The sequence below is a fragment of the Brachyistius frenatus genome, unplaced genomic scaffold (assembly GCF_029030835.1).
Source record: "Brachyistius frenatus isolate BFR_SWC_R1_liver_20210118 unplaced genomic scaffold, ASM2903083v1 Contig_23, whole genome shotgun sequence".
In the NCBI taxonomy this organism is placed as follows: Eukaryota; Metazoa; Chordata; class Actinopteri; family Embiotocidae; genus Brachyistius; species Brachyistius frenatus.
This window is the reverse complement of record NW_027210622.1, coordinates 1512875-1535567: the sequence shown is the minus strand read 5'-3', so window position 1 is coordinate 1535567 and position 22693 is coordinate 1512875. Positions and strand designations below refer to the sequence as shown.

Here is a 22693-nt window from a genome sequence, read left to right as displayed (position 1 = left end):
AAACTTGAGAGTTGAATGTTTTGGGGCTGTCACTTTTATCATCTAAAAGCAGACGCATCCTGACGGGCAGTCGGTATCGTTTCCTGTGGGGTGAATAAAAACATTTTGTCTGTGGAAAGGTTTTTTTAAAGCATGTTCTACTCAATTAATGCAAACTTTAGAAAAAAGAAAAAAAAATGTAGACGAAGGTAATTGATTTTTGCACTGCCTAAAACAAAAGGAAGTGCATCTTCGGCGTCTTACTGTGCTTGTTGGGTGTTTCTTAATGTGTCCCCAGGCCATCTGTCACATTTGCTGTGGAAGGAGCTGATCCATTGTGGCGTTGAGATGGTGTTGCTTACTCTGTGCTTCCTCTTGTGTGGGCCTTGAGGTTTGAAGGTGGAGCTTCATGGAGTTCCTCTTGGTTTCATTTACAGTTAACCAAAGTTTTGAAATCCAGTTCCGAGCGCCTGCGTCTAAGCTGTCATGGTTTACACCGGCGACCTCCTTCAGCATCTTAACTAGTGTCTTGCAGAGGTATTAACGATGACTGGGATCCAGTGCCTGGTTTGTCTGTGGACTCTGCTCATCTCTCAGACTGGATTTGGTAAGTTTGTTGCTGCTGTTCAGACCGATATGTAAATTGTATTCAGAAAAGGAAGTCATCTGGAGTACTTTTTTTTTTTTTTTTAAACACAGAAAAGAACCCTTTAGTGAATTCAAATGAAAATGTGAGACTTTGGCTGTTAGATTAATTTAACTTTGGTGGTTTGTTGGTCAGAGTTTGTAATGTTATCATGTGGCTGTTCCCCCCCCCCCCCCCATCTAGTATACATTTAATGGATGGCTTGAAAATGACTAAATAAGAATTCAGAAATAGGAATAAACATATTCCAATTGTATTTTGTAGCACTACGTTAACTGCTGCAGTAGTTGAATCTTTTTTACACTGCATTCATAATATGCATTATTTGTTGCCCTCTACGACCTGGCTGCAAAAATGTTTCTAAAATAGCACCACAAAAAAAAATAATTAAAAATAAATAAATCTGTGTTTTGAAACGTACTCGTATCTTTATGAATTCACGATATGAATTATTTTATTGAAACATCTCTGTTTGTTTCCGACAAGTTTGCAGTGACGTTCGGTTCCTCGAGCGGCGTGAAGGTGAATCTGTGGTTCTCCCCTGCGTGCTCGAGCAGAAGGACCCCGCTCCCTTCGGCGTCTACCTGAGACGCAGCTGGCTGAGTCCCCGCGAGCTGCTGTTCGTGTACAGCGGCTCCCCGGTCAGCGTGACCGACGATGCGTACAAAAATCGCACCAGTGTCAGCGGCGACCCGAGCCTCGGGGCTCTGAACGTCACCATCTCTCGGCTGCGGGCCGGCGACACTGACCGCTACCGCTGTGACTTTGTAGTGGACAACCCTGCTGCTGAAGACATACACATACACGGGCTGACTGAATTCTTCCTCCTTGTTAGTGGTGGTGGTGGTGAGTGTTGTTTTTTGTGTGTGTGTTTTCCCCCCTCCTTCTCGCACGCTTCATGTGTTGCCCACAGGGAGGTAAACTTTCCACAGAACAAGAAGGTCAAAACGTATGCACACAGGAAGTGCTTTTGGCTCAGCGAACATTGTTAAAGGTCAAAGTATACTTCATGAGAGTGGTGATAATATTGATTAAAGAAGTGAGGGGCGCTAGAGGTGGACGTATCCCAACGGGGCAGGATGTTTCAATACCTGGCAACCCCAAAAGTTCCCTTTTACTATCGCATTCCACCTATTTAGAAATCAACACCTATTTAAGCCTTTAATAACTCCGGTTCATAGACTCTATTTAAATAATGCCTTACTAATATCATATCATTTTTTTTTTTTTTTTGGGGGGGGGGTGTAAAATGTCCAGCGTGTTTCGGAAACATCTTAAAAGGTCGAGCTCATCGGCGGTGATGATCACATCCTCCCATCTCAGCTGCTCGCCTTTCTTTCATCACTTGATTCACATTTTTTTTTCTCAAAATGACTCGCTGTGGTTAGTTGTTTTCAAGTGTGTGTGAGTCAGAAATCTGCTAATATTACGCAGTGCCAAATTTGAAAATACAACCTTCCACTCACATTATTAAAGTTTCACTCAATATATCAATAATTCTGGGTCTTCAAACCTAAAATAAATAAATAAATAAATTTAAAAAAAACTGTGACAGTGGACCTGCACATTTTCTGGAAGTGCAAATGTTTTCCGCTGTTTGATAAAACTCGACAGCTGCTTCTCTCACTGTTTAAAATGAGTGGCGCCCCTGTCCGTTACATCCGTCTTATTATTCCCTTTCCCTCCCCCCCGCCCCCCCGCCTCCCTCTGGAGATGGCCATGAGTCGGTGGACATGGATCTGGTAGAGACGTGTGCTGGGGGTTCAGCAATGCTGCCCTGTTTCTCCCCTCATGGGGAGGGATTGGCTGTGGAGGGGGTAAGTCTGAAGCGCCGGAGGGGCCGGGCACCTGTGGAGGTTTTGTACAACTCAAAGCGACACCGCAGCAGCAGCAGCAGCAGCAGCAGCCCTCCTCAGTTCCCCGCTGAGAGGATCCAGCTGTCCTCGGCGCCGAGCCCCGGCGGCCTCACCTACAACCTCACCCTGCAGCAGCTGCAGCCGGAGGACAGCGCCCTGTACAGCTGCCAGCTGCTCCTGCGTGACACGCCCGAGCGCAGCACCAGCCTAGGGAGACGCGTGGTCTTTGTTTCTGTGAAAGGTGGGTCCCGTGATAGTGGGAGTTGATCACCAGGTGACTTCAGCTGACTGGCTTCTTTTTTTTTTTTTTTCCTCAGGCTTTTGAAATGAAAATAGGATTTCTCCTCTTACTGCGTTTTTTTTTTTTTTTTTTTTCCTGTTGTTGCACTCGTGTTTTATCTGCTGCATCTTGTGTTGTTTCATTTACCATCAGCCCACCAGTGATGTCGGAACGTTTCTGGCTTCGGCTACTAATGATATAAATAACAACGGATGTTACACTGAGTAGGTTCAGGTTTTGTGGGGCCTTTACAGCCTCTGAAACGAATGCAAAACAAAAAAAAAACCACTGTCAGTTGCTCAACCGTAGTGTTCCCGTTTTAACTTTTTTGTTTTTTTTAAGAACACGTTTTTTGCTTGCGCGGTCATCATTTTCGTAACAATGAAAGAACAACAAAAAAAAAAATTCAACCTCAAAATGAACAACAACAATGCACACAATCTGTCCAACGAATGAAAAGGAAAACAGCCATCCAGCTTTAGGATCACCCTTCATCCACATTGAAATGCAATTGTGAGCTTTAAAGGTGTAATATGTACGATTTAAGGACCTGATGTAGTACCACGTTGTCCTTTAGGAGGCGATATTGAGTCAGTGTAGCGTCCAGTCTGCCAGTCCGGCTCCGAGTCTCAGCAGTTTGGTTGAAGTTTGCGTATTCTTGCTCTGCCACTTGTCTGTTGATCGAATAAAAAAAAAAATAAAATGATGATCGGGTTTGTACTGTACGGTTTGTGTGGGTGATGATCTGCAGTGACGATCTGTTGACACATCTCCAAACAATATCAACAAATCCGATGAAAAAAAAAACAATGAACCGATCCTACTACTAAAAATGAGTTTTTTTTGGTTTTAAAAAAATAATAATTTACATCTTCATGTGGAGCAACAGAGTCAGGAAGTCCGAAAGATCTGAGAAACGGTCACTTTAATGAGTTTGGGTTTTTGGGACATTAAGAAAAAAATATATAGTGTAGGACACTTTTTATGGTTATAAGAAAAATACCAATAAGAACTTGACACGGAAGTATTTGAATTGATTATTATATTTGAGGTATTAAATGGTGTTCTGCTGATGTCCCACTTATTTCACTGTGCAAACTGAACAGCTGACATCTCCGGATAACATCAGAACTACCGTCTGGTGATCCCATTTGTCCGTTGACCCTTTTCACCAACGTTTTTCGGGACGTCTAACCCCTCATCCTCGCTTTGTACAGAAGCTCGGCTTTCCCACGCCGTCGTCCCCTCGATACAGTTTACTTATTCAAAGTGCAGCCCGACCCGACGGTGCGCAGTAAGTTCGTTTCGGTGGTCTCTTCTGTTCCTACTGAACGCCGTCGCGCTTGGGCTGTCGTTGCGCCACTTTTATAGCCATCTTGTGTTTTTGTTTTTTTTACGTAACAAGTGTTTTAGGACTGCGGACAATATAAACGGCACGCCGAAAGGATGACGCCCGAGTCGGAGTGACGAAGGACGCGGTGCAGCGGGCCGGTGTCAAACTTCGTTTGATCTTCTCATCGTTTCCTGTCCGTCTTGTGCTTCTCCGCAGGCGAAGAGTGCAGCTGCTCCGCCTACTCCGCCGCGCTTTACGCCCTGTCCTCGGCCGTGGCCCTTTTCCTCCTCCTGCTGCTCCTCATCGCACTTGTGGCGATTTATAAAGTGAGTTGGCTTCGTAGCTCGGTAACGCGCCGCTCAGAGGCTGCAGAAGAATAAGAGAGGAAGTGTAACTGCTGTATTGCCACGAACAGCACATGCCTGTTGAGATTGCCAAATTTCCTCTGCAGCTCACCACAAAACCGCACAAACGTCTGGCAGCCAGTTGTCTCGTTTTTTCTTTTTTTTTTTTTTAAACTTCTGCGAGGGAGGTGCTGAAACGCAATTTCACTTTTTGCCTGTTTTCATTAGTTTTTAATAGTGCTGAACTACAGTGCTTTTTTTTTTTTTTCCCCTCCTCCCATGTGGCTCTGAAAGATGTCACGGCGAGGTGCAGTCTTGGGTAAGACTTCCCATTAAGGACGTCTGAAGCGAAAATGACAAACTTAGATTTTAACACAGGAAACTGAGCGCGTTGCTCTCGGTTTGCACCCTTCACTGATTTGTTTTCCTCCCGTTTCGATGGCTGTCAGGGTAAAGCTCGCCGCAGAGTCAAGTCACATCCTGCAGCCCCGATCTACGAGGAGATGACTGGGGTGCAGCCCCTCGGTGGAAAGGTGGCCCCCCGCCGTCGGGAGGAAACGGAGACCTCCGAGTACAGAAACTACACGGTGAAGAAATCCTGTCCCGGGAACCATTACGAAAGCCCCAGCGGGGCCCTCCGCCCCAGGAGTGAGTCTCACACTTAAAACGTTTCACCTCCTCCGGACCGACTCGACATCTCAGCTGCCTCAAACTCACCGGACTCTTGATTGGCGCTCTGAAGTTTCCTAGCTTACGTCCTTCCTCGTGCAGCTTTTCAATTTTGTGTTTATTTGTTGTTGCTGGTTTATACCTTTTTTTAAAAAAAAATTTATTGGAGCATTTTCCTCATAACTTTTATAAACGTATTTAGCTGCCACTGTTGTAAGCAAAATAAAACCTCGTTTCCAAGTTTTATATTACATATATTATATATTATGATGTATTTTGTGATGCAACACATTCTGGAAAATCAACTAAGAAATGAATTTAAAAAAAATAAATAACCACACGTGAACCGAATCCATCAATTTGAAGCTATCCTGCCAGTTTCTTTTGTCAACAAACCGAAGTAATGTTTGCGTTCATCGCTTCTCACCGAAGCCCAACGAGGCCCGACAAACATGTTCAATCCTCTTCCTCATTAAACAATTGTACAGAAAATCTTTGGACTTTATTTCCATTATTGTTTACTTCTTCTTCACTGCTACTTTTACTCGTATTTCCACCAGCTGTTAATGATCAATGACATAGCATACAAAAAAAAAAAAAAAAAAAAGTCCCATCTTACGTCATACTTGTGGACAGGATACTAATTGTTAAAACCGTTTGCTCCGTAGCACCAATTGTGGTAAAAACAACAACAACAACAACAACCTCCACAGCTCGACCGGTGCGCATGCCCACAGAGCGTGCTCGCGTACGCGTTCGTCCGTGGCGTGGAAATGTCACCGGACTAAAAAAAAAAAAAAAACCCAAAAAAACCTGTATACCGAGAAACACAAGAATTTAGCCGCTGATTATATCCTTGATTAGGATTGTGTGCGCTTCCTAACCAAGAGCTTGAATGTAAAAAAAAAAAACAAAAAAACCACACTTTTAATTCCATCGATCTATTTTCTTCCGCTTATCTGGGATCTGGTCGCGGTGGCAACAACCTGTTTTAGTTTATATGTAAAATTCTGCACAAGTACTTTATGTCATTAATGTTAAAAAAAAACATATTAAATAAATACAAACACTTCAGCCTTAAAAAAAAACAACAACAACCAACAACAACAAGACGCCCAGTAACAGCCAAGAAAATTCATAATTTATTAATATAGTCCGAAAGAAGCTCCATAATTCATGGAAACGTTTTTTTTTTTTTTCTTTCCGCTGCATGTCTTTAACAATCACATTCTATGAGGAGAAAAAGAACAACATTAAAAGCCACAACTTTTGTATTTCAGTTACAGACGTATTTCCTTAATGTTTTTTTTTTCTCAAAAGTACAGAGAAAAGGCAAAGGCAAAGTACCCCCACTCCCCCCTCCCCCCCCACCCCCCCTTAAAAAACCCGACAGCCTTAAAAGTCACGGGCTTTTTTTTTTTTTTTTTTCTTTTTTTCTTCAGTACAACCCACAGTGCTTTAGCAGAAGGATAAGCGCTCATTGGTTAAGAATTACACAGCATGATGATGCAATGTAAAGTTCTGATAAAACATTAGATGAGGATGGGGGGCAAGGGGGTGGGAGGAGTGGAAGAAATTTGAGCAAAAGACAAAAATAAAAATAAAAAAAAATATAAAAACAAAAGGAAAAGGGAAAAACAACACAACCCTACATCAAACCCTGAACCCCAGAGTCCGAGTCGACAAAACGCCGCCGTAGAGCAGCGGCCTCTTCCCTCCCACTTGTGCATAGATCATGATCCTTTAAAAACCAGCTTCATTCCTCCACTTCAACCTGCCTCAGAAAACCATCCGTTACACGTTAGGAAATCTCTCAACTATTGAATACCTGTCCGAGAACAGACATATTAACAGACAGGAGAGATGATTTCAAAACAAAAAAAAAAAAAAAAAAAAAAGGGAAAAGAAAAGTCTTGCATGACGCTCCTGAACTACAGGATGGAAACTTAAAAGAACAAAAACATACAAATGCATTTTCTGACACCGTCTTTTCTTTTTTTTTTAACAATCAAACCATTGATCATTGTTTAAATGTAAAGCAATTTCTACTCAGATTCCACATGTAAAGCGCTCCACTTTTCTCAAAAGGTGATTCTCAGTCTTATTTGGTAAATATGTAACTTGCTACGAACATTTTTTGTTTTTTTGTTTTAAAAGGAACAATGGTACTCTCTATATTCTGTTAAACTCATAGACTTCAGTGCTTGCTCGGAGTTTAATAGTTTTCAATTGCTTTTTTTTTCTTTTCTTTTCTTTTTCTTTCACACAAACATCAAACCTAGAAATGATGGAGTTGGTATCTGGAACCCTGGCCTTCCTGAGACAAAATCCACATCTTTTATGAGTGTGCAAGATAGTGAGCAAACTGCCGTCGCAGTATTACAGAAAACATCAAATCACAACTTAATACATACAGAGATAGTCTATCGACACTGACAGAGAAATGAAAACTTGAAATATGACACAACACTGATCAATCCCAGAGTTCTTGAAAGTAGCATAAATCTTCATTTTGCAAAATTTTCATGTCCATATTTGATGGAAGATGAAATTTGTCCTCTTTTTTTTTTTTTTAAACAACATTCCTGTTTATAAATTCCTATTTCCTTGAACTTCGGACAAATGAAATGCTTGTAAACAACGGGTGGCTTTTGCAAAACAAAAACAAAAGATAGGCACCTCTGAAATGAGTCTTGTAACAAACTCACCTCCCACACTTTATCCCTTTCCATTTCTCCATGAAGTTAACATCGGGATCACTAGTCCTTCTACAGCTAGCTATGGCCACAGTTCTTTTTTTTTTCTCCCCCCCTTTTTTTTTTGTTTTGTAGTTTTTTTTTGGTAGTTTTTTTCTTTTTTGATGTTTTTTTTTTTTTCAAAAAGTTTTTTTTAATGTTTTTTTTATATAACTGGAACAAAATGGTGCAATACTCAATGATAATCCTCGTATCGGATTATTCCACAATAAAAGCCACTATAAGGTAGATCAACTTTTTACAGATAGAATGAAAAACAAAGTCCTTGAGTAAACATGTACACATGAATTGTCACCGTCACCCCTCCGTACTTAGACTCGTTTACCTACGATTAGCTGAGTGAGGGGTAGAAGACACTCAGTGCAACGTTAGAAGATAACTATCAGAATCGTTTTTGACAGAACACAAACAAAACAAACAAAAAAATGAATAACATACTGAGTGGAACATAACAGCAGGCCGTGTGCCCTGCACACACAGTTTCTTGAGCACACATTCATACAACCATCTGACTTTCAAGCACACATCTAAGATGACTTTTTTTTTTCTTCTTCTCAAAGATTTTGTATTTGTAACTTAATGCAATACATATTTGATATTTTCTAAAAGCCCCTAAGTGTACCTGTCAGATGGAGGAAAAAAAGAAAGAAAAAAAAAAAAAAAAAAGAATTACTGACTTCACATTATGTTATTGGCGCTCCATGATTCAAGTATTTCTGCTCAATATTTTGTTTTCTTTTGATATGTTTGTGATTTATTTTTTTGTCTCTTTTTAATCAACTTGGTAACGTATGCATTGAACCTGGTGATTCAGGTTGGGCTTTTAGACAGGCTAATTAACAAACAAATACACACATATACAGTACGAGCACTTCAGAGTACTGTAATATGTCATCTAAACCAGAACGTGCATATCCAACGCCGTAGAAGAAAGACGTAGCTTTCGATCTATCAAGTATCAGTTCACACCCGACCCCCAATTATTTATTTTTTTCCCTTTGTATCACTTATTTGCGGGGAAAATACATATTGCTCATTTTCAGTTGTATCAAACCAAGAATTCTTAAAATAAAAAGTGAAAAGTTTCAGAGGTTACGATCCAAGAAGTCTTGAAGAGGTGATACCACACACCGTACTCACAGTATATATATATGTAGTGTATACATATATACCGTTATCTAGAACAGAGCTGTAGAGAGGTGAGCCTCTCGATGCTGGTGCAGCATGGGAAACCCCCCTTCACTGTCAGGGTTCTCCAGTTAGTACAGGATGCTGGGAGGTCCTCGGCTATTGGGTCTGTCTGAGCTTGGATCAAGGCAGTTACAGAAACAGGCAATAGTGATTTTTGCTTGTGTGCTGCAGGACTGCAAGTCCTGAAAGGTAGCCTTTTCCCGTTTTCTTGTTTATTTATTCATTTTTTTTTCGACATTTTTTTTTTTTGTGAAGCTTTTTATTTTTTTTCGGTTTTGTTTTTAAGACTTTGTACCTCTTGAAATGTGCCCCTCCCCTCCCGCTGAGGCAGAATGAGAGAGTGAGGCTGATACAGTGGGCCCAAGCCATCTGGGTCTGTGGAAATGTACAGTTCAGTGGGCCCGCTTTGAGCAGGACACGAACATAAAAACGAGATAAATACAGCATCCACAAAAAGGCACCCCGGCCACCGCTCCACTCCTTCAGATGGTGGTGGCGGAGGCTGATGACCGGAGACGTTTCAGCTAGAAGTGCAGAGCTTTTAACATATTATAGATCTTTTTTTTATTTTTTTTTATTATTATTATTATTTAGATTTTTTTTTTTTTTTTAAGCCTTTTTAAGATTTTTATGTCAAACTTCATAAAAATGACATTAAAATGCGATTTCATTTTTGGTTTAAAAAAATATGTACCCGGGATTACCCATCATCAACTGTGCACTGTAGCAAACTGGAACCCCCAACTGAGTTTTCTCCTTCGGGGCATTCCCCACAAAAGCATAAAAAAAACAAAAAAACAAAAAAAAAAAAAAATCTCAGTCACTTCAGGGTGTGATGCTGCCGCCCTTTTGTTTGATCCCTCCTGTCCCCCCGCTGCAGCCTCCGCAAAGGTTATCAAAGCTCCTCCAGACAGGAAACACAAGTGCTCTCTATAAAGATACAGTATGACACAGCAAATTTATATTGGCACAACACGTTGGCATCTTTTACACGCGATAATGTCCCCTCAAACAGTAACAATAGGCCACCTTCTGGGAAGAGGATTTAATACAAGCCTTTTCCCTTCCAATAAGGATTCAATTGTGAGGCATGAGGTCGGTACATATTGGTGCGCGGATGGCCTTTTAACTGAAGACTTTGCTCTCACAGTAGACAGGACAGATATGGAGAGCTGCATCTCATACTTGGTTTCATCAACTCCCCTACCCTGAGATCAAGATGGACAGATGTGTCTTCAGCGCAGAGAGAAAAGGCCGACGTTTTGATAAAGTGTTCCGACTCCCGACAGTGCTCTGGCGACCTCGCCTGGCTCTACCGCGGCCGTTTTGAAGTGCTGACAGGAGCACATAGGGGACAATTGTTAGGGTTCGCCAAGCTCTGGGAGGAGTGCTCATTCCCCAGTCAGGTTTGGCGTGCTGTAAAGGGCCCCAGCCTCGAGTCTTTTGCATAGAAACAGATACAAGGGCCTCTTGGTGCCTGGTCAGGGGAGGGCTACTGGGTCTGGTTGAGGTGGTGGAGGAGGAGGAGGAGGAGGAGGAGGAGGAGCGGAGGTTATAGCGTAGCAGCTAGGCAAAGGGCAAGGGGGGACAGCCTGCGGGCAGGCGGAGCAGCTTGGAGCAACAAACACCCACATCCCCGTCTGAGACACCTTATTTTTTTACACATCTCAAGATACTACCTGGAAGTACTACAGAATACTGTCAAACACAAAAACATGATCAGTTCAAAACAAATAGACAATCAATAACGGTCTGTAGTATTGATCCTCATTTTGCATTCAATACACAGGATGAACATACAGAGGCACCTCTGACCAAAGTGTTTCTGCATATGAACAGTGAAGGGCTAGTTCAGCAGCCGGTATTTTGTAGACCACTGCATGTAGACAAAAAAATAACAATATAACACATTGGAAAAAAAAAAAAAAAGTCAAATGATCTTTTCCAAAAAATACAAAGTACACTGGCAAAAATTCCAGAAATATGACTATTACATCTTCCAGCTAAAGTGATCTTTGTGTCAAAGAACTGAGAGATGGGGGAGGGGGTGGGTCGACAGCAAGGTCGAGTGGTGGTGGGCATCTCCACCCCCCCGGTGGAGATGCCGTGTGTGGGCAGAGAGCTGTGATTGGTCAGTCTCGGAGCAGCTGCTTTTCTTGCCAGACTGAGGGAGGGTCAAGTGGAGCCCAGGAGGAAGTGCTGCGCTGTGGGGCTGCCGCCTGACACCCAGAGGACCACAGCAAAGAGGCACTCAGTGGACACTCCCCCACCCCACCCCACTCCGACTCACCCACCGACTGGCTGGCTGGCTGGCTGGCTGGCCAGCGGGTGTCAGAGACAGCTGACGTTGCAAGTGTAGCGCCTCCGAACAGAACAAGGCTAACGATTTTGGAGTAACAGTGATATTCACTTTGATATAGTTCAAAGAAGGAAAAAAAAAAAAAAGAATAAAAGGAAACTGCAGTTTTTTTCCCCAAAGTCCAATGGTACATTTCAGTTTTGTTTCCCTTCATCCTGCTACCAGAGGAACAACGCCGGACACATTTTCATGGAATAGATACAGTACATAAAGGAGCAGAGTTTTTTTTTGTTGTTGTTGTTGTTTTCAATGTTTTTTTACTGCTCCTTTGTTTTAATTTATTGGATTGCAGTTGAAGCTATTTGCTCTTCATAAGTGCTATGATAAAACCCTTTGAATTTATAAAAGTCTTAGTCTCTTCTGTTTGTACAGTACCAAACGCAAGGAACACTCGTAGGTCTACTGCATTAGGAGAAACCCCTCTTATTTGGTATTGTGCCAGATACCCAGAACCATCCAATCCCGCTGTGGTTTCAGTTTCTGTTGGGTGTGGCTGTGGCACGCAGAGAGGAAGTGTGCATTGTCGTGTACCACTTCACCCTTCAGTAATGTTTGCTGCTCGATCAGTTCAACAGCTGCTTCTTCCTCTTTGCAGAGTTTTCCCAACAATTTCAGGGGGATTGGTGGCCTGGAGGGAATCCAAGTTTTCAAAAGGGGAAAGGTGTTTTTTTTTTTTTTTTTTTTTTGAAGTTCCAAAGTCTTTTGCTGAAATCAGCAACAAAAAAATAGACAAAACAACAAACAAAACAAATGAACCAGCTCCGGTGGACATTGAGTATGGACGGAAGAAAGGTCAATGGTGTATATTGCACAATGTTACTGTCATGTGAAAGTAAAATTGGGTTATGTTTTTCCTCAGAAAATTGGCTGACCATAGAGGCCTACGGGCTTCATAAACAAACTGGACAATAGAAAATTTGACAAAGCACCAGTGAGCAACTAGGTTCCAAAGTTGAAGGTGACCAGAAGGGTCTGGTTTTGCAGATGATTGGGTGTCACCGGACACATATTCATAAGGAAACGGACACACGCAGCGAGCTTGACAAATAATCTTCTCTCAGCTTATATGTTGTGAAGGATGTCAAAAATTTTGCTTGGATTCAGACCTAAAAAAAACCAAAAAACGTTAACAGCTGTGTCAATCCCTTTGAGACAAATTAAAAATAATCAAGCATATGATTGGTAGGGCCAGTCACGTGGTCAGGCCTTCTTACTGCCCAGTGACAGACGTGGTCACCAGCTATGTCCTGGACCACTCGCTGGCTCAGAGGTGAAACTGTGCAAGACTTCAGCTATTTCATCAGTTACAAAACAAACTAAAAAAAAAGGCGGCTTGGGAAGGACCTGGGGTCAGAGAGCACTTAAGGCTAATATTAGTGCTGAGAAACAAACATTAACATAACTAGTAAAGGTCTTTGAACAACATCATTGGCCATGGATATGCTGGGAATGGTTGTTTTAAGTCTTATTTTGGGATGATTTTTTTTGTTGTTTTTGTTTTTTTGGAGGGAAAAGGAAAGTCTCAGATGGCAGCTTTGATTGCTTCTCCTAAAAACACTTCACACAGAATGTCATGTATTCTTATGGAAAAACTAAAAACACTTAAAAGGTTTCTTCGTGTTGTGTCTCATTTCAGTTCCTTTAATATGACGCATTTAAAAAAATGCCAAAAGGAAAAAAAGTTAGTTTTTTTTCCCCCAAAAAAGGTAAACCAAACCAAAGAAGGACCAAAGTAAAGCAGAAGGACGGGGGTCTGCAGTCTGTGTGGATGGATCCCCGCCTTCTGATTCACAATTCACAGTTCAAAACAGTTCAAATTGATACTGATTATCGCCACATGATTTGCTTGGGTTTTGCTCCTGTTTATATTGAATTTTTTTTTTCCTTTTTCACTCCACCTTCCACCAATGGCTTACATGACATGGTGGCGATGGGTTGGTTGGTTAGTGTATCGTGGCATCATCCTACATGGACTCCCCACTCAGCAGATCTCCAGGCAGCAGGGTGTTGATGGGGGTGGGGCTCCCGATCATGCGGGCGTCCTCTCCACTAGGTGGCCCCCACAGGCTGGAGTACTGGGGCACCCCGCCCCACAGTAGGTCACCTCCGCTGGCCTTGCCTCCACCGGCGCCGCTGCTCCACTGGCCCATGGAGTGGGAGTGCGCTGCCCCGCCCATCCGGTTTTGATTGCTTCCCGAGTTGGCCTGCCAGCTCGTGGTGTTTGCCCCCAGCGACTGGCCTTGTGCAAAGAAGCGGTTCACCTCCTCCTCACCGGCAAACTCTGCCAGGATTGTGGTGTTTCCGAGCACACACCTTACAGGACGAAAGAGAAAACGACTGGTTTTACAATCAAGAGGTCAACCAGAAAAGATCAATGATTGATTTTAATGTTTTGAAAAGGTTTCTTCAAGTTGTGTAAAAATGGGCCATCAAACTCATGGCACTGTTTTTTAAGGGCTTGTTGCCACTATTGTGCTTCAGTAATTATTGTGCTGCCGTAAACACATCTAAGGCTGCTGGTAATGAAAAGTGGGTCACGCGTCTTGCGTTTTGTTTCCATGACAACCACTGCCACTATTTGTTAAACAAAAATTAGGGACTCTTACAGCAGTCACAGAAATAACGCAGCCCATAGACTCACTCTACACTGATGTTTTCCCACCATAACCCAATCATTGCAATAATTACTATAATATCATAATACAGCTGACAACAGCATGACTCCCCACCTCCTCTTCCATGTGACTGTCCAGACACTGAAATAACATCGCCTGCTCTTATTCAAAAAGCTGACGTGCTCTCTGTGAGGAAACACCAAAGAAGGAATGAGGAACACTGAGTCTTCCTCAAAGTGTTCCCTTTTTTCTTGTGTCCATTGTAGCTGCTTCACTTTTACATGAAAGGCAGCAGACATTAAGAACAAAATAATGTCTTTAGTTTCTGTTTTCTAATCCCACTCTGGCTGAGGCTTACATGTGCAGGGACTTCTGGGCCTTGGCGGCCTCGTCCTTGGAGCTGTAGCGCACCACAGCGTTCCCCTGGGTCAGGTTGAGGTGGAATGTGATCAGGGGGCCGTGCTGCATGCACAGGGTCCGCAGAGTGGAACCATCAATCTGAAACAAAATAAATGGATAATCAATTTTAAAGATGAGATTCTACTTTATTCAAGTATTTTACAATATTTTCAGTTATTAATTATTTCTCTCAGACTCTGTCCTCTAATTGTCCTTTACTGTAAACAAAAAGTGTAGAGTCACATTTGTTCCATTTTGAGGACCCAACACTAAGGCATTCAGATATTGGTTTGGATTTGTTATATTTAGTTTCCACTTAAAAGACACAGTGGCTTCAGTCTCTCAAAACTTAGCGGATCAGAGTACACACCTGTGGGGTGAGGTTCCTCAGCACCAGCCAGCTGCTGGTCCTGTTGGAGCTGTCGGTGCTCCACGTAGTTCCCTCTGTAACAAAAATGCAGACACAGTCAAACATAATGTTAAATACTAAGTGTCTAATTGGAAAATGTGCGATTTTCTGTGATATTGTCACTACACGTTTAGTCATTAGTCATTTTGCTCAATGTTAAAATGAAAGCTTTTCGACAGGCCAGTGCACGATATGACGCCGTGTCGCCTCTTTTCTAAAAGCATCAGGACATTACAAAGTTAGAAAGGGACAGTGATCAAACTTTTATTTTCACAATGTTATTTCCTGTCAAACTATGTTTTAGCTTTTATTTAGCCACGGTGATGCTTTTGAAGAAGCCCAGGAGCTCTGGTCGTCCACTGATTGTTATATACTTACACGCACATAATTCCTCTCTGCACTTCTTGTGAAAAAGCCTTTCCACTTTGGTGTGAGAATGCATACATGTCATGTCAAAACCAGGTCACATATATTTGTGTGGCTTCGTGCAGAGATGGTAAACCACAGGTTGTCAGTTTAGCAGGGTGTGTTCAGCCAGCGTTTATACTGAGAGTGCTGAGTTGCTCGCATCTGTGAATGGTGCCACACCTATACATCTTCTATCACATCAATGATAGAGGTGTCAATCTGTTGAAACTTGATTTATTCTCAGTGTAAGTTGCAAAGGGCTTCAGTCAGCTGTTTTTCAGAAAAAAAGTTTCGGCGCAACCTGATATTTGTTTTTTCATCAACGGACTTTATTTACAATAATACAGTGCAGTGATAAAGTATTTATTCTTTTTTTTTGTATTGGAGCTTCTATCCAACTGAAATTGCAGATCAGTTGAAAAGTCTGGAGGGATGGTGAGTGAAATAGTTCCATCATGTGTTTCTAATAAAAAGCGTTGCTCACCAGAGGAGTAGGAGCCGCTCCAGCCTTGAGCCAGGCCCAGTGAGTTGCCGCCCCAGGTGGAGGAGGGCTTGGTGTGGGTGAGGCCCGGCGGGGGTCGGGACGGGGCTGTGTTGCTGCGTGGCCCCTGAGGGACTTTCCACAGCTCGTGGGACAGAGAGGCTTGGCTCTGAGAGATGGGCCCAGGGGACCAGGTGGATTTCATGTCAGACAGTTTACCTGCACATGGAGAGACGACGGGGGGGGGAGGAGTTACAGATAAGTTAATTACAACTTAATTCCAATTAAGATGTAGAACTAAGATGTTACAGCCTCTGTGTGAAGAGTCAGATGATTTGGAGCTCCTCTAGATGTTGCTTCAATAAATAAGTGCAAACAACGGAGCAAACTACAATACAAGCCACTAACCTTGTCTTCCAAAATTGGTCAAAATGTTTAAATGTGTTGAAAATATACTATTCTAAATGTTTGTGCTACGCTCTTAAAACTTAAGTGTATCCATCTGCAGTATTGATGTTTAGACTGTATTCTGTCACGACACATGATTGAGTGCATGAAGAGAAAAATAGGTCGAAAGTTTCAGTAGAAAACAACTGGATATTTTTTACTCAAAGAAATTTTAAGTAGCTCAAGTTAATTGCAACCTCTGTCTTCCTCTAAATATTACTCAAAAATAATAGGATAGAATAAATAAAACAATAGATTCTTTATGAATTCCTATCTTGAACACACACACACACACACACACACACACACACACACACACACACACACACACACACACACACACACACACACACACACACACACACACACACACACACACAGGGTGTGTACTGATGTCATGACCAGCTGGGCGAAGCTTGTTTTTGTGGGTTTGGGTCAAAGAGACAGAGAAAGTTGAATGTCATTTTGAGGCTACTAACTTAGTTCTGGTAAAGGCGTTGTCAAAAGGCACTGAAGTGTTTAGTTTAGGTGTGACTTGGGGTGAGAAAGGTCATAAATGGAGGTGAGGGGTTGGGAAAGGTTTAAGATCAGTAAAAAGCTAAAACAGTGCAGTATCAGGGCTCCAACATGACATGGGTGAGGAGAGGTTTAGCAGGTCCACACATGGAGGGAAGGTACTCTGGATGTGTACCTGAGCTGTCTCCATCACAGGACGACAGACTGAAAGAGCTAGAGTAGCCACTGACTGGCCAGTCACTGCTGGTTGGAGGCAGAGAGCCATTCTGAGGTGGAGAGACTGGGGAAGTGGCTGAATGGTTGTAGAGACAACAGTGTGTGAGCACAGACAGACAAAAAATTAAAAAAAAATAACAGGTAACTTTGTGTACAAGCATATCATATTGGGGTCTGTGATGTGGTTGAGTACTAACATAGGTGGAAGTGATCATTTATATACATCCGATTTACTGGATAAGGGATACTGGTTGAATTAAACTGATATTCGTGGCCTCGCCTCGCCTCTTCTCATACCTCCATTCCTGTCTCGCAGCAGGTATCGGTTGACGTCGTGGATGTTGGTGTTGATGGTGGGACCGCTGGGGACGCTGCCAGGGGTCATGTTGGGGTCATTCTCAGGGTCGATGTTCTGAAGGCCCTTCCATGGCACCCCAGGGCAGAACTCTAAGGCATACAAATAAGACACCGAAAGAATGAAGGGTGACTAAAACCACAAAATGAGACCTTGAGGAAGTGTCATCTCATGACTTTCCTACAGTGTACATGATTCAGTACAAGGCTTTAAACCATTGGTTTTTTTCAGAAATACTCCAAGACTGATTTATCTGCTGCAGAAAAGATCACACAAATTAGCTGGTCTCTTATTGTAGAGGCACACTCAGCATTATATTTTGAACTATGGGACGGGCTATAAAACATATGGTCCTAACCCTGGAATATGTCTTCCTCTTGAATAATTTACCCGCTGCCTGCTTCTACAGCAGCTGTTGTTCTGGCTGACACTCTTTAAATGTGTCAAAACTCACAAAATAATAAATTACTCTATTTAGAGATTTTTGTTACAGGATCCTGGTATATGATGACTTGCTGTATCTCACTGGGATACTTGAGAAAAACAAAGCCAGTGTTCATGTAGCAACATCGCTTTTCCTACTATGGCAAGTCAAAATGTCTGCTGTGAAAAAGGCTTTACTTTATTTGCTTGTAAATTCAAAGCAATTAAATGGAAATTCTTTTGCAGTAAACTCAGTGCTGACTGCACCTTCACAACTCCCGCTTCTAGTAGGTATGATTATCATAAAAATACATCTCCAACTCTGAAAAAAAGAGTAAAAGATACAGAGCGGTAAAAAGAAAAGCTACGGTAAACCGTTATCTCCTTACTCTGACTGTTTGGACCTTCAGTCCGGTTAAAGCTGGGAGGAGGTAGGATGGGAACTATGTGATGTCAATCATTACAAATGATAACAGGGTAAGTTTCCCAGCTCTAACACATGACAGGAGAGTGACAGAGCTGTCACTCTCCTGTCATGTGTCACAGTTTAGACACATCCACATTCTTAGGAGCTCTAACAGCAATGTTTGAGTGCATCATAAGATTTTAACATGTCTTATTTGCATGTCATCCTCACCTGGGGGCCAGTTTATGTTGGTCCCATTGGAGATTTTTTCATTGGGGCTCTTGCCCTGGCCCCAGCTGTCAGGGGGGACCAGGGGGCTGGAGGGGGACTCAGAGCTGGAGATTAGATTGTAAGGGCTGTATGAGTCCTCCAGCTGGGGAGGCTTCCCAGGGGGGACCAGGGTAGAGGCAGCAGATATGGCACCTAGCATATAGAAAGAAACAAGAGACTGTTCAAAACAACAAGTTTAAAAAGAAGTTGCCAAACATATCCAAAGCCAAAATTAAATATACATGTAAAGGTTTTTTTCATGTTATGTCTAAAGTAAGTCAATCTGTATGTCTGCTGATTCTCATACTTTTGAGGCCATCAACACATCTGTCCAAACAGGAGAAAATAGATGAAATATTAAAATGAAGATATGTTCATGTCAGTTAACTGGTTTCTCATCTCAGAACAATGTAGAAACAGCGCTTTGTAAAGTGGCCCACACTATTCATGTGCTCCCCATGTGTAGGGATACGTACCTCAGAGGTACCAAATTAACTCCAACACAAGAAAAAATGTATTAAACTTGAAAAAAACAAAAACATATTACATGTCATACTTCATTCAAGGGCCTACTTTTGTTTAAATATTGAGTCTAAAGAAATGTGGTGTGAAAGAGCTCGAGCAGCTTCTGACTGACTCACTGCTGGTGGGTGTCATACTGACATCTAAGATAAGTGTTTCTGGCTGGGATTCTTAGCTGAGAATTAGCTTGCATTCAGAAAGTGTGAAAAAAACAAAAGCAGCGATATAAAACTTTAATGACAAATGTGACAACATTGGACACAAGCACTTCGGAGTCCCAGTTGTTATGAAGCTCTGCATTGGCAGGAGGAAAAAGTGTACATTATTATAAAAATGGAAATTTAGACATGTAACCTCATTGGATATGTCCATGTAAAATATTCATTGTCAAGCTTGTTTCATCTTACACGGTGAGTGTGTGCATGCTTGCCTGTGGATTTCTGTAACACACCGTGCTTATTGAGGTTGTTCTCCAAATTTGAAGAGTTGCCAGAGAGGTTGTCCATGGAGTTGGAGTGTGTCCATTGGGACAGGCGGGATTGGGGCTGAGGGGGCTCCTTCTGGGAAAGACCCCCAACCTCCATGCAGTTTACATTCATGTTTGGATTCAGTCCAGCTGCATAAGAAACACAAGAGTCTTTTAGTTTTATCTTTTAACACAAATCCAGCAAAACAGCTGAATAGAAAAAAGGAAAATACAATATGTAATTACAAAAAAAAAATCTAAATACATGAAAGAGGGGTCTAACGTTTGATGTTGCCGATATCAACAAAAGAAAGAAAAATGGCAAAGGCATGACTATATTTTAGCTGTGCAAATGTATTAATGGCTCACATAAATTATTTACCATTTGTGAGGTATCTTATAGACACGTGTGTGAATGTGACAGGGCTGCTACTTTAATGGCTACATGGGACAATTTTCACACTTTGGGGCAAAAGTGAGCACCAAAAACAGATTTTCCCTCTCGTGATGAAGCTGTCAGACTCACAGAGAGGGTAGGTGCTGTAGGCGTTGGGCGAAGACGGCGGCTCTTTGGTGTGCAGTGTGTCGGCGAGGCCCGGAGCCTGGTGTTGGCCTGTGAAGGGGTCCAGGGTTGATTTGCTGGAGCCAGGGCCTCCGGCATGGCCACCAGGAGGATGCAGACCAGCAGAGGAGGAGGAGGAGGAGGAAGAGGAGGAATGAGAGGGAAGTTGCTGCTGCTTCATCAGCAGCGCCTGGTACAGCTGACGCTGGTGCTGCTGTATCTGCTGCTGCATGTTGGTGATTGTACGTGCAACCTAGGAAAAAAAAGAGAGGGGTTGTTACATGTAAGTATTATAAAAGGAAGCAGTGGCAATTGATGGCAAGGAAAGCAAGAAGAATATTCAAATTATTTGGTGGCAAAAGGACGGTGGATAGAAATATTAGGAAGTGAGAGAAAGAAAGAGAGAGGAAAACAGAGATTGGGGAGAGGCAGGGAAAACACCAAATAGATAGAAGATAAGGGTATCAAATATAATCACTTATTCACAAAAGCATCCCTCAATTTAAGAGGCCTTATCTTGTGGAAGACCTCTGATATTTACCAAAAAGAACCGACATTTCAGAAAAGCAGAACAAACCGTTTCTCCTTTGGTGCAAAAAAGAGAATTGTTGAGAAATAACAAGTTCCCATGTTTCTGTAAAAGTTTCAGTAACTCCTGTCGTGACAAAGCATGATTTTGCTCTGTTATTGTGGTACCAAGTGAGAATGAAAACTTTTGTTGAGAAAAACAGATTGCGTCACGGGGTGTTGCGTACTCACTAGCACTGTAGCGTGTGATTACACAGAGGAAATAAACGATTATACTTTTTGTCGCTGTATGTAATGCACTTGTTGACTCACTTGCTGCTCTTGTTGTCTAATGGGGCCGGAAACATTGCGTTGTGCCTGCATCATCTGCTGCTGGATTTGTAAACGCTGGTACGCCTGAATCACGGGACGCAAACACAAAACATCAATGGAGAGAAAAAACCCATTCCAGCTATACACTCTCATTCACTGTAAAATGTACACCGTTTTGATTCTTCATTTAATGATTATCATCAGGATGTAAAATCAAAAGCTAACATGAACACATAAAATATTTGGCATGTGTTTTTTTCTGTATTGTGCGCTTGGTTTAATTTGCTTTCTGTTTAGAATAGAGCCGTAAACTCTTGGAAAAAAAAGTCCACAACACAGATTTGCCGCTTCATGCCTTAAAGTACAAGCTGTGCTGCAAATGCAATGGAAAACGGATGGTGACTCACCATTTGCAGTTGCTGAAGTTGGTACAACAGAGTCATTTGTTGAGGGTTTATTGGTGAGGTTAAAAGTGCAGGGTTCAGACCAATGTTTTTTGCTGCAAACTGCAAGAGCTGTGCTTGGACCTGGAGGGAACAGGAGAATGGGAGGGCAGAAAGGAGAGATGAAAAGTTACGTCAGTGCAAGTCACGACAGCTGCACGAAAGCACCTTCTGGCAAGATACAACTAGTCACTACCACATGTGTGCAAGGAGGGAGACGGAGGGGATGAAGAATCTGAGAAGAGTCTCGTAAAGCCAAGAGTTGTGCAAAGAGCCACAAGAACGCCAAGCATGTCAGATTGTGCAAAGGTTGCACGAATGTGAACAAAAAGATATCAAAAGCATTCAAGTTTTTTGTCGTAGAGTATTTCAATAAAACTACTATGCAGTTTTTAATACAGTATGATTCATGAAATGAGAAAAAAAAAACAGGTAAAAAGTTGAGAAGTTCGGGTTTACACTTTTGAGTGTCAAATCATGTTCCCTGGTCATAGAACAAACATCTGTCAGACAGTGTTTTAAACAGTCTCTCTGTGTTACATATTGACACAGCTCCATGTGCTATTGATGATGTTTGTGTTTCTACCTGAGGGGAGAGAAACTGAGGCACTTGAGCACGTAGACTAGGCTGGGAGGAGCTGAGAGGTGGCACTGGTGGCTGAGGAGGCTGCTGCTGCTGCTGCATGGCCCGGGTTTGTGCTGCTCCACTACTGCCAAACATTCCACTGGGTATCTATGAGCAGGAGTCATAATGAAATCTCAGAGTGAATTCCAACATCATTTTCTTATTGAAAAGCTGAGCCACTCCAGAGACATAAGTCAAGAGTATGGTACAGGTTTAAGGATCCAACGGTTTCGGCTTTATCAGGTTGATGGGTTCATTCAATACACAAATGAGTTCACATGCATTGTATAAAAATACATTTTTAAGTGCATGCAAAAGCTGAGCGTGGGTCCATGTCATTCCAAGACATTCTTAATTTTCGATCACCCTCAAGGTCAGGCATGATACTACGTCTTGTGCGCCAGAGCATATATTGACCACTGAGTGAAAGCAGCTTGTTACATCAGAAATTTCGGACTAATTTGATTTTTTTTTTAAATGAGCCCAAAAAATTTCCCTGTAAAAGACAGCTTCATCCATGTTGGTTTTTATATTCAGTGCAAAAAAAAAGGCCCGCTTATAGTGCCTTTGTTTGGAGTTCAAGGACATATTGTAGTTTTTCTGGGCCATGGCTGCCTCTGGGGGTGATATTTGATAGAGCATAACTATCTGATTTCAATGGGCGCTCCAGGCAAGGTCATACACACATAAGTGAACAACAGAAAAGAGAAGATTTAGGAGCGCTTGTGGGTAGAGAGATGTGTGTAAAACAAATTCAATTTATCTGTTGTTGCTACTACTGCATCATGTGCCCTTAAATCCGGCACAAAGTCATCACAAATGACATGTTGTGCATTTGCAGTGTATTAAACACAACGTTTGAATCTGTCAGTATATT

The 22693-nt window shown here is 42.2% G+C and overlaps 2 protein-coding genes across 6 annotated transcripts in view; one reads left to right on the top strand and one right to left on the bottom strand.

Annotated features, from left to right (window-relative positions):
- The first annotated feature begins 450 nt into the window (after positions 1-450).
- On the top strand, positions 451-5599 carry cd7al (cd7 antigen-like). The gene is made up of 5 exons (XM_069697242.1): positions 451-586; positions 1112-1471; positions 2339-2722; positions 4311-4420; positions 4888-5599. Exons 1-5 carry the CDS (start codon positions 526-528, stop codon positions 5101-5103), a joined length of 1131 nt encoding a protein of 376 aa, XP_069553343.1. The 5' UTR covers positions 451-525; the 3' UTR covers positions 5104-5599.
- Positions 5600-6598: 999 nt separating this feature from the next.
- The window catches only part of tnrc6c2 (trinucleotide repeat containing adaptor 6C2), a 53828-nt gene continuing 37733 nt past the window's right edge, over positions 6599-22693 (bottom strand). For 4 of the 5 annotated variants that reach the window (XM_069697255.1, XM_069697257.1, XM_069697258.1 and 1 more), the window contains 11 exons: positions 21778-21924; positions 21156-21275; positions 20749-20832; positions 19873-20161; positions 19311-19496; positions 18320-18511; positions 17202-17351; positions 15729-15944; positions 14798-14871; positions 14387-14526; positions 6599-13726 (listed from right to left, as the gene is read on the bottom strand). In XM_069697255.1, the coding sequence (XP_069553356.1) occupies positions 13378-13726; positions 14387-14526; positions 14798-14871; positions 15729-15944; positions 17202-17351; positions 18320-18511; positions 19311-19496; positions 19873-20161; positions 20749-20832; positions 21156-21275; positions 21778-21924 (1947 nt within the window). In that variant the 3' untranslated portion in view covers positions 6599-13377. The remainder of the gene's footprint in view (positions 13727-14386; positions 14527-14797; positions 14872-15728; positions 15945-17201; positions 17352-18319; positions 18512-19310; positions 19497-19872; positions 20162-20748; positions 20833-21155; positions 21276-21777; positions 21925-22693) is intronic. The other variant, XM_069697259.1, reaches the window with a different exon arrangement.

Bases quoted from the DNA above. Each gene is read 5' to 3' on its own strand.
- cd7al (XM_069697242.1), top strand. From the start codon at position 526: ATGACTGGGATCCAGTGCCTGGTTTGTCTGTGGACTCTGCTCATCTCT. The intron at 587-1,111 runs GTAAGTTTGTTG...GTTTCCGACAAG, and splicing joins CATCTCTCAGACTGGATTTG to TTTGCAGTGACGTTCGGTTC. The intron at 2,723-4,310 runs GTGGGTCCCGTG...GCTTCTCCGCAG, and splicing joins GGTCTTTGTTTCTGTGAAAG to GCGAAGAGTGCAGCTGCTCC.